The 11,678-nt window shown below is 37.1% G+C and overlaps 1 protein-coding gene across 1 annotated transcript; it reads left to right on the plus strand.

The window, feature by feature from the left end:
* The first annotated feature begins 2,909 nt into the window (after nt 1-2,909).
* On the plus strand, nt 2,910-8,711 carry LOC138160379 (zona pellucida sperm-binding protein 3-like). Its single transcript, XM_069086990.1, has 9 exons — nt 2,910-3,287; nt 4,222-4,340; nt 4,436-4,539; nt 4,838-5,015; nt 5,568-5,688; nt 5,773-5,864; nt 8,101-8,225; nt 8,429-8,548; nt 8,632-8,711. The coding sequence occupies exons 1-9, from the start codon at nt 2,910-2,912 to the stop codon at nt 8,709-8,711; spliced, it is 1,317 nt and encodes a 438-aa protein (XP_068943091.1).
* Nucleotides 8,712-11,678: the final 2,967 nt, after the last annotated feature.

Genomic DNA, 11,678 nt, shown 5'->3' on the forward strand with positions numbered 1-11,678 from the left:
AGGGAAAGTATCCAAAGCATTGTTAGTCTAAATTGGTCTGTTTCAATGATCAGACCTAAGAAGCGGCTGATAACTCCTTCAATTTCAATCTGGAATGTAGGGGTTTTCTTGTGGATTACCATAGAAATCTGCCATAGGCTCAAATCTTTGAAATAAATTTTCATCAGTGACTTGGATTAGGGCATAGATCATGAACTTAGCAAATTCTTGGAAAACAAATGGAAAGGTCAGGTCATATGACAGCTTTTGTGATATGTGATACGACAGAATTAATATCTAAAAATATATGAAAGACTAGAAGTGTAGCCTATGCTTCACAAGGTGAGTTTTAATTGGAAAAATGTCATCTTATATTTGGGTTTTTAAAAAATGTTTCTCAAATATCAAATAGGAGAGATATGGACAAAAAGCAGTTATCGTGAAAAAAAAGAGTTGGAGATTTTTATTGGGCTGCAAAATCACCTATGAGACAATAGAGTTATATGTTAATTAAGCATATGAATGTAAAATTAAATTAAAATGGTAATGCTCTCTTAAGCCAATTTCATAGAAGTATAAAGTCCAGAACAAGAGAGGTGTTTTATCTATTTGAAGTGTGACATTTTAGAAAGTATATTGACAAGTTGAAGTGTGTCCAGAGGAAGGCAATAAATATTTTGAAAGGATTTGAAACCATGCTGTAAGAATATCAGTTGAGAGAGGTAAAATAGATTTTGCTTCAACATAAGGAAAAAAGCTTCCTAACACCTAGAACTATCTGAAAACAGACTTTCTCAGGAGTTAGTGAGTTTCCTTGTCTTTGGAGGCCTTGAAACAAAAGATCACATATTGAGAAATTTTGGACAGATACTTTAGAACTATCTAAGACTCAAGATAGGCAGGTTAGTTCCTGGAATTATCAAATTGTTGAGGTTCAGAATGGGATGGTATAAAGGGCATGGAGATGTGAGACTGGTATTCATATTATTTACAGTTCCATAGACCTTTATTAGACCACTGAACTGTTAAATGGTGTTCTTTGATAGATAGGAAAGTGGAAATCAATATAACTACCTCACTTTACTTCTCTAGGCCCCATTTTTCTTATGTGAAGAACGGGGATTAGACTAGATGGTTTCTAGGGTCCTTTTTGGACCTAACATTCAGTAATGTGTATGCCAATTTTTGGGTTTCTGGGGTAAGCATTGAATTTCTGGATCACTTACACCTGCCTTTTAGAGACCTTTACCTTCAAGGTGTCCAAAAATCCCCTTTGTCTAAGACTAATAGGACTTGGGATTTTAAAAATATTCTCAAGTTACAATAAAATTCTGGCACTTATGTAACAGTTCTATATTGATTATGCTTCTATCTATCCCATCATGAAGAAAAAATGCTACAGTTAACTTTCTCAGAGCTTGGATAGAGAACATGAGCCAAAATCAACAGAGCACCAAGTTGAGAGGATGAGAGAAAAGAGGGAATGGATGAATAGAAGATAACAGACAATGAAGAAGTGGTGAAATTTAGGGAATTGATGAAGCAACTGATAGGAGCTTGAAACTCAGAGGAAAAGAGGCAGAATTTTATTGTGGAAAGGTTGGATCTGGAGTCATATAACCTGTGTTGGAATCCCAATTCTGCCATTTACTTTATGTGACCTTGAGTAAATGATTTTTTTTAAAGCAATTGGGGTTAAGTAACTTGCTCAAGGTTACATGGCCAGTTATTTCTGGGTGTGGTGCTGAGTGTCTGAGCCCAGAATTTGATCTCCAGGTCATCCCAACACTAGAGCCGCTGCTCTTACTCGCTGAGCCACTTGGCCACCCCTTGAGTAAATGATTTAACATTACTATGACTTAGTTTCCTCAGTTGTAAAATGAGGTAGCTGGCACACAGTAGGAACTTAATAAAATTTGATTAACTGATTGAGCTAAGGTCCTTTCTCCTCTATAACTTTGATCCTACAAAAAAAATGGGATCATAAAATTGACCTAATACAGGGATGAGAAAATTAACACAAACAACAAAGCCTAGGAAAATCAAAGTTTCATCTCCATAGCATCTGGAATTTCCATAACTTTGAACTCCCAAATTTCATGACCTTTAGGTAATATCCTTCTCCAGTGTCACACATCTTAAGTGTAGGTTCATAGACCTAGAATTGGAAGGACCTCACAGGGCATATGGCTGAACCATCCCTCTCCCACAATTCATAATTTTTATATAAAGAAAATGAGATTAGAGAAGTGATGGTTTGCCCCAGTTTATACAAGTAATAAATTGATGAATCAGGATTTGAACCCATGCCATTTGACTTTAAACCCAGCATTCTTTCAATTATACCAATCTGCTTACTTTTTGCCAGCTATTTATTTATTATTTAGCAACCCCATTTAGTTATGGCAAGAAGACCATTTGTGGCCTGTTATAATGGTAACCTGCATGTCCAGCCCTTTCTTGATTTGTAAATGTTTAAAAAGAACCTCTCTCACCCTTATGAATTTTCAGTCAGGGTTGAAAAAAAGTCAGTACATCTTCCTGGGACGTTCATTAAAACAAGAGTAACTCCAACTAAATTATGACTGATTGAAAACATCACTTAATCAAGCTATTCATTAACACAAGGTTGTTAGTTAATCACCTGAAAATGCACCTTGAACTCAAGTCAACCACAAAATACTTCAGGATGTCAAAAGTATCTCAAAAGAAGCACAATGTTCCCATTATTATGAAAATGAAACATTTTCAAAAATTAGCATCCTCCCAACTGGAAATATTTCTGAAACACCTGACAGGTGTAGCTTATCCTGTCCATCTCCCTCACTCACAACCTGACTCCAGAGATCAAAAGAGCTGCTAATTGTTTCTGAAGATATAAAGATCCCAAATTCCAGGCAATCAAGCAGTAATTGTAAGGTGTATACAGGATGGGGCAAGGAGGCCAAGTAGGGTGCCTTTTCCTTCTTTTGGTGTTCAGGAAATTGGTTTCGGTTGATCTTTGTGGCTCTTCTAGTTCCAGATCCTCTCTTAGAGATAATCATTCTCAAAGACCAGATTACAAATCTTCTCTTATCCATTCTTCTTGGGACCATGGAGGTCATGCTAAATTGTTTCCTGTCAGGGTACAATGTCTGGAAATGAAGTTGGTGGCTAACATTCAGAGAGACCTCTTTGGGAAGGGGAAATCGATCAATCCTTCAGACTTAACTCTTGGCTCAGGTGCCTGCCAATATACTGCCTTCCATGAATCAAATGATACTATTGTCTTTGAGGCAGGGCTCCATGAGTGTGGCAGTGTGCTTCAGGTACAATTTGTTTTTTATATTTCTGTTGGAGCACTGTAGTAGAACTTCTCAATATTATTATTATTTGTCTAGAGCAGGTGTTGTGATTAGTGGCTATAGGATGATGCCTCATGATAACCGCTGACATGTCTCATGGCTCTGTCTCCTTGGGATGGAATGAGGTGGGGAGGAACTGCTTTCTAAGCCTATGTGTGGTTTTCCTGTTCTCAATTTTACCTTGAGACTTAGGATGTTTGTGAGATGCATGAAACCTGTTGATCTTAACTTGGAATTCAGGTTCTGCCTTAAAATCATTGTTGTTCATGATGTAACCATGCCAGTTTCTCTATATTGGTTGCATTTGTTATTTCAAATTAATGAAAGATTTTTCCAAAGTCCTGTTAAATATGAAGGAATACTAGATAAGGTCCTTTTTGCATTGATATGCACAGTTTAGAGTAGGGTAATGGAGGGAAGGGCATATGTATTTATAGTGCTTCCTACATTCCAGGTACTATGCTAAATGCTTTACAAATAGCTCAGTTGAAAACATCTAAGTTTTAGTAGAACTTAGTTCTAATATCAACTCTTATGTTGGTTAACTGTGTGACTTTGGACAAAATGGTTTCTTAATTGTAAAATGAATGCTTTGTATATTTTTGGTAAGGTCTCTTCAGCTCTAAAATTGATTCTACCCTAATAAAGGGGTAGTGTTTGCTTTGTTTTTTGGATTATTCGCACAACTCACTATAAGGCTTAGGATCCTGTGTGCCAAGTGACTGTGAATGTGTCCCTAAAGAATATTAAATAACTGGGGTGGGAGAAAACCAGTCTATCAAAAGATTAGTAGGGTATCTTATAGTAGTGAATATATAAACCATGGTGAAATAACTTAGATATTTCCAGGGAATTTTTCTTTTTTAGAAAATCATACTCTAGTTTTGACCATTTTCAGGTGACCACAGACTTACTGGTTTATAGTATAAATCTATATTATAACCCAACTCCTGCTGGCAGCTCTGTTATCCTACGAAACAGTCCAGCTGTGATTTTAATTGAGTGCTCTTATCCAAGGTGAGAAATCCTTTTCTATGGCTCAAATAATTTGTTCTTTAGCTTGTACCACTTCTTATGTAGTGGTTTCCTTCCTCATCCATCATTGTCCCCAGGAAGAGTAATGTAAGCAACAAGGCTATCCAACCAACCTGGACTCCATTTAGTTCTATACTGTCCTCACAGAAAAGGCTAAAGTTCACCTTGCAGCTGATGACTGGTAAGTGGCAATGATAGTAGAGAACGTGCTAATGTTTTCCTCCTGATCTCTATAACACAGGGGTTCTTAACTCGTGTGTGTGTGTGTGTGTGTGTGTGTGTGTGTGTGTGTGTGTGTGTGTGGTAAAGTCTATGGACTCCTCAGAATGATGTTTTTAAATGCATAAAATAAAATGCATAAGACTATATAAAAGATCAATTATGTGGAAATCCAGTTGTCAAAATAATTTAATGAATAAGGTTATGGAATGCACTTCAAGAACTCTTGGGTTAACAATACTTCAATCTTGACTTTGCAGATGACTGGAGTACTAAGAGGGCTTCTTCTAGCTATCAACTTGGGGACGTTATTTCCATCCAAGCTGAAGTGAATACTGGAAATCATGTAGCTCTGAGACTTTTCATTGATAGCTGTGTTGCTACGGTAAACCCCGACCAGGATTCAACTCCTCGTTATACTGTGATTGATTTCCATGGGTAAGTTCCTGCAGCAAACTTCCCCAATCCCAAAGTCTGCTTATTTCCAAAAGAATCATAGGTCTGGGCATTCATTTCAGAAATCAACGCCCCCCCCACCCCCAGGGTGGCTAGGTGGCGCAGTGAGTAATAGCGCCAGACCTGGAGTCTGGAGGACTTGGGGTCAGTTCTGGCCTCAGATACTTAACACCCACACACACACAAAAAAAAACTGGCCATGTAACCTGGGCAAGTTACTTAACCCCAATTGTTTAAAAAAAAAAAAGAAATCTATTTATATTAAAAAAAAAAAGAAACACCATTTTACCTTCCCCTAAGTATGTATCCTGGCCAAAGCAAATCACCTGGAAGCCAAAATATCAATGACTGGACTTTCCTTATTTAGGTAGGCTAATTCTCAGGTGATTTTATTGCTAGACTTGTGCTCAGAAGCTTTTTCATCTTAGACATATCAGAGTTTGTTCTGATAATTGTTCCAAAGTAAAGTCACCTGTAGAGATTTGAGAAGGACACTGGTGGAGGGAGCTTACTATAACAAATCTTAATCCCTAGGTGTCTAGTTGATGGTCGGTCAGAAAATGTTCGGTCGACCTTCATCTCCCCAAGGTCCAAGCCAGAGACCCTTCAGTTTATAGTTGATGCTTTTAAACTTTCAAGGGAACCCAAGGATCAGGTGAGCTTTATCTTGCCTCCCAAATTCCCACACACAATATCCATAATGACAATGATAAATCTTTAATCCTGAATTATTTTCTAGATCTATATTACATGTCACCTGAAGGTCATTGAAGCTTCTGACCTACCAGATTCTTCAAACAAAGCTTGTTCCTTCAACAAATCAAGCCAAGAGTAAGTAGAGCTTGAACAGCAATCATGGTTACTACTAATTGATGCTGCTGCCACCACCCCTACCCCTATTACTTCTTGGATGAGTTCAGTATTGCATAGGAATCCTCTGAAAGCCACTTGGGTACTTACCTGAATTAGGTGAATGCTGGTGTTTTGGGGGAATTCATAAAAAAACAATAACAATTGTTTAGGAGAATAGAACTCATGATCTACTTATGTTTTTTTCTATAACACTAGATTATTATTTTTAATAACAATTATTTTTAAAATTATAGTCATGCTTATTGAATTCCAGGTTAACAGTTATTGCTTAATCTAGTCCTGGCATATCCTCAAAGAGTGAATCTCTTTTAGGAAGCTATGTACAGTTCTTGGTGGCTTTGGTACTTTGCTGCTTCTCCTAATGTTATTTCCTACTTACTGCTTATCAGCAAAAGTATTGGTTTCCTTAGTTCCAAGAGAATCAGTTACTTCCCCTTGGATAGAGAGCTCTAAAGTATGTATTTGTGTGTACATACATGTGTATGTATGCTATATATTATATATGATATATATGAAAATGATGTGCATTGTGTGTATATGTGAATATGCATATTCTTCTGTGTGACCCTGGGCAGGTCACTGAACCCCTATCTCCTTGAGTTTCCTCATCTGTAAAGTGAGAGGAAAGGGATAAATATTTATTTAGTGCTAGGTCTCATGATAACCCCTTTTCATATATCATCTCATTTGATCCTCATCACAACCCTGCAAGATAGGTGCTATTATTATCTTCATTTTACAGCTGAGGAAACTGCAGCAAACAGAGGTCAAATGACTTGCCCAGAGTCACACAGTTAGTAAATGTATAAAGCTGGATTTGAACTCAGTTCTTCCTGACTTCAGGCCCAATGCTTTATCCACTCAGCTACTTAGGCAACTCTGATGTGGCATAATGGAAGACATCACCTGTCATCCCAAGGCTGTTGTGAGGCTCAAATGAGATAACATTTGTGCGAAGTACATAGCACAGTGCCTAGCACATAGCACTTTAAAAAATGCTTATTTATTGATAATTATCATATAATGGCATACTGGCAGTTCAAACCATGCTCTAACTCTTATTAACTGTGTGATTCTTGGAAAATCATTTAACCTACATGCCATAGTTAACTTCAGGATTGGTCTAAATCATATATAGATAATTTAAATCATTCATGTGGTTTTGTTGTCCAGTTGTTTCCAGTCATGTCTGATTCTTCATGACCACATTTGGGGTTTTCTTGGCAAAGATACTGGAGTGGTTTGCCATTTCCTTCTCTAGTTCATCTTACAGATGAGGAAACTGAGGCAAAATGGGTTAAGTGAATTGGCCAGGGTCATACAGCCAGTAAATGTCTAAGACCGGATTTGAATTCAAGATGATGAGTTTTCTTGACTCCAGGCCTAAGCAGTCTATTCGGTATGTCACCTAAGTATCCTACTTACATGCTACAAGGCTTTCTTATACCATAATCAAAATAAATTTTTTTCATTGCAACTGATAAAGGGAGGAAAATGCCCAAATGCATATGCCTCATCTTAAATAAAAATAAAAAATTCTGACTGTTGTCCCTCCACCTTTCTTGCTGCTGCTACCTTTTGGGAGAACCAAGGGTAGAAAACAGTAGGTCTGACTTTTCAATTTGGAGAACAAAAGATTGTTATAATCCCTACTTTTGACTTATACCTCATAAATTCTTTTTTTTTTAGCTTATACCTAACATTTCTTTATCTTTTACCTAACTTGCTATTTTTTTTTCCTTAGGGGTTTCTTGAGCAGAGTTCCAGACATTTTTCTTAAATAACTCCTATGACTTTACAAGAGCTACTTTACAAAAGTTACAAGAACTTTTCTTTTTTTTTTTTTTGAGGGAATGGGCATGAAATAATTTTATCTGAAAACCACAAATTATAAATCTTATTCTTACAGAATATTTTCTATAAACAAATATCTTGACACTGGTTAATAGGGTAGTTTTAAAGCTCTATTGGAGGACTAGAATACATATAGAGCTTGTTATATCTGCCCCTTGGATTTATGTCATAGCATCTTGTTTAAGCCCTTCTGTTTTTGGCTCTTGAATGGAGGAAGGGGCAAACTTAGAGATAGTCAAAGTTTTCATAGCAAATAGTAGTAAGCTATAAAATTTGAAAACTTCTTTTCCCCAAGTCCCTAAGACACTCAAGTTTCTTCATCTCACTCATAATTTCCCAGGTGGTCTCCTTTAGAAGGTACAGATGCTATCTGTAGCTGTTGTGAAACTGGTAGCTGCAGAAAAGGCCATCTTCCAAACAAACTTAGGAGAAGTCACTGGAAAAGGAATAAGTTGGATTGGAAGGGTAAGTTTCCTAAGATGCCCAATATAGGAAAAAGCCCACAAGGCAAGATCATATTTCAATAAATATGAGGATCTATGCTAATATAGAACCATAAGGCACTTACAAACTACTGATTGCCTCAGCTTGAAATAGTTTAAAAGAGCTTCTAGCTAGGTTTCATTGAAAACCCTCCCCCCACCTTTTCCCCATCCAACTCTTTACAGATGTTCCTAGAAAAGAAAATGAGGCTGATGTGGTAGTTGGACCTCTGGTCATTTCTAATGTGACAATGTATCCCAGCAGCATTGCTAATCAGGACAAAAGAGCTAAAACCAACTCACAAGGTATGGATTTCCTACCTTCCATCTATTTGATCTAAATGGTAAATGATTCTGAGACTTGTGTCTAACATACCCTTCCTTCCCAGGTCTGGAGAAAGCACCTAAAACAGTGCTATTGGCTGCTGGATCTGTAGTATTTTTCTATTTCTCATGCAGGAAGATATGAAGTTTCTTTGGTAACATTAACTATTGGTAAAATAAAAGATACCTTAAGATGTATTCATTGTGTTGTCTGCTTTTAATTATAATAGCTAGTTAAGATTTGCAAAGTGCTTTACATATAATATCTCATTTGACCTCCACAAAACCCCAGGAAGTAGGTACTTTTTTACTCCCATTTTACAAATGAGAAAAATAAAGATGAGGGATTTAAGTCAGTCAAACCAAAAAGTTCCTGAGAAAAGACTAGAAATCAAGTCTTTCTGCTTCCATGTTCAGTACTCTATCACCTCTGCCACTTTAACTCCCCCTTTAATTGATTCGAATCCTTCTTCTAAGGAAAATGATTAATTTGGATCCTTAGGAGATATCCCATAGCATCTTCAGGATGTACTTATCTGAGGTATGGTGTGTCCATAAACATTCTCAGAACAATATATGTCACCTACAAAATAATCATCGTATCATTGCTCAGTCATCCCTGGCCTTAACTAAAATCTAACCTCTGGGCAATCTAAAATGTCTTTGGTCTTTATGTAGCTCTGTCCTTCCTTTGGAGATGAAGGACACCCAAGCTTCTGAGTTAGCTCTAAGTATTATTCATTCTGCAATAACTTGCTCAGCCTTTATGTAACTACAAAAGTAGTTTTCTGGTACTATGAGTTTTTTTTTTTTTTTGGTGGGAGTGGCAGGGGTGTCTAGTCATAAAACTAACTTCCATTGCAGGGAGGGAAGACCAGTTCAATACACTTCAGTTAGAAAAGAAAGCTGCTAGAAGGCAAGGGGAAATTCTTTGTTTGGGTCATGGGTTATAGCTATTATTGTATCCCATGTTATTTGGTTGACAAACTTTGGTATCTGTCACTAACAATGTTAATACTCTTTTTTTACCTGATGAAAGCTAAAATTTCAATGGCAATTCAAAGTGGAACAATGTATTTATGAAATAACTTTTGCAATTATTGACTGAGGCAGTGGCTTAGTCTTTGGATCTATGTGAATGGTAGAACATGGGGAGAATAAGGGAAGGGAGAATAAAGAATGGCATTTTAATAAGCAACTGGAATTTGAACTATTAAAGAAGGAATCGGAAAATAGACTATTTTAATATATAGTTTGGTACCTGGAGACAGGAAGACCTAGTTTCATATTCTGTCTCAAACTAGTGTCTAAATCTCGAGAAAATAATGTAACTTTTTGGACCCTCAGTTTTTTCACCTGTTTAAGAGGGAAAATGAGAAGGCATATAAAGGTGCCATATAAGTCCTTAATCACTACTTAAATGGGAATTATTATTTTTGGTCAAACTCAAGACTACTATTCCTATTGAGCAAGGTGATTTGTATTCTTCTTTCTTTCTTTTTTTTATGCAATTGGGGTGAAGTAACTTGCTCAAGGTTACACAGCCAGTTATTTCTGGGTGTGGTGCTAAGTGTCTGAGCCCGAATTTGATCCCCCAGGTCATCCCGACACTGGGGCTGGTGCTTTTACTCTCTGTGCTACCCCTTGTAGGGTTTACTATGGCAGAACTCTTTCCCTTTACTTCTGTCCTTGGCATTTCACATTCAGATTAGGACAAGTACTTGACCCTTTGGCATTTCCTTCTATTTTGAGGAAATGAGTGTGTATGATAAAATGAGGAACTACCTTATGTGGCTTCAAATGAAATAATTTATTGAATGTCTGAATCTAAAATGATTGCTCAATTTGAATTGCAACTTAAAACACACACACACACACACACACACACACACACACACACACACTCTACCTGGGTCCTAAATTTCATCACAACTTCTGGCTTTATCCACAAAGCCTTGTAGATTGTGGTGTCTATGGTAGTACTTCTGGCTGTTCTTTCTGCAACAGATCTTTCTTTTTCCTCCTTCCCTTCCTCTATGAATCCATGAATAATAAAGAAAAACAGTTATTAAGCATTTACTATGTGTCAATCACTATGCTATCAGTATAGAAATACAAAAGCAAAGCCAGTTCCTGTTGGCTCCCAAAGAGTTAATATTTTAACAGGGATGAACTAATTGCACAGGAGGTGTAGCGGGGAGAAGTACTTTGGAATGGCTACTTAGAGGTAAGGTGAGTGAAGTCATGGGTAGTAAATTGATATCCCATCTTGGATTTGATCATGGTTCTAAAACTGAAGGGGTGGGGATGTTGTGGCTGGGGTGGGTTATGAAAGGGCGTGAAGAATACCTATGCCTGAAACAGTAGGACAGTTGAAGCAGTTGCTACTCTAGACAGCAGCCCCAGGGTGAAAGTTCTGGAGATTAAAGGTCTTAATTTCTAGATTATATTCTCCAGAATGAATATTTCTTTGCATCCTTACAACCTTGATGTCCTTCCATCCATCTGTCTATTATCCAATAGTCTTTGATTCATTTTCCACTTAATGATCTCTTCCCTACTCAAGTCAAAATTCTTAGTTTCAGTACATATGCCAGTCACCAATGCAGATCTGTGAAGCAGTTGGGACACATTCTCTCATTTGTCTAGAAAGATGGTTAGATAATGACTAATTCTTTTTCTTAGCTCTCCTATGTCCCAGTCATTTATATCTGCAGATAGACTGAGCCATGTCTTGGAGCTCTCTGAATGCTGTGATGGCTAAAATTGTTATGAATTCATCAAGAGTGAGAATTCATCAGAGCTACACATTACAAAGATTGACAGTAATATAAAGCTTTGGAATAGGGAGAAGACAGGGAGATGGGCTGGGAGGCTATTGAAATAGTTCAGGTAAAGAATATAAAGGCCTAATGCAAAGTGAGACATATAGAGCTCAAAATCAAAAGACTTGAATTTGATATAGTTATACTATTCCCCACCTAGATGGCATTGAGCAGGACATTTGAACTTTCCAGGCCTCAGATTCCTTTTCTATAAAATGAATTGTTTTGACTAGATCATGTTGAAAGTAACGCCAAATTCCAATAATCTGAGTCTGTGCGTAAAATCA

This window comes from Petaurus breviceps, unplaced genomic scaffold (assembly GCF_028583685.1).
Source record: "Petaurus breviceps papuanus isolate PSGF00001 unplaced genomic scaffold, PetGlider_PUasm1.0 181, whole genome shotgun sequence".
In the NCBI taxonomy this organism is placed as follows: Eukaryota; Metazoa; Chordata; class Mammalia; order Diprotodontia; family Petauridae; genus Petaurus; species Petaurus breviceps.

What these genes read in the sequence shown, in the direction of transcription:
- LOC138160379 (XM_069086990.1), top strand. Translation starts at nt 2,910, where the DNA reads ATGGGGCAAGGAGGCCAAGTAGGGTGCCTTTTCCTTCTTTTGGTGTTC. An exon ending in CAAGGGAACCCAAGGATCAG is followed by an intron (nt 5,689 to 5,772) that starts GTGAGCTTTATC and finishes ATTATTTTCTAG; the next exon opens with ATCTATATTACATGTCACCT. An exon ending in GAATAAGTTGGATTGGAAGG is followed by an intron (nt 8,226 to 8,428) that starts GTAAGTTTCCTA and finishes AACTCTTTACAG; the next exon opens with ATGTTCCTAGAAAAGAAAAT.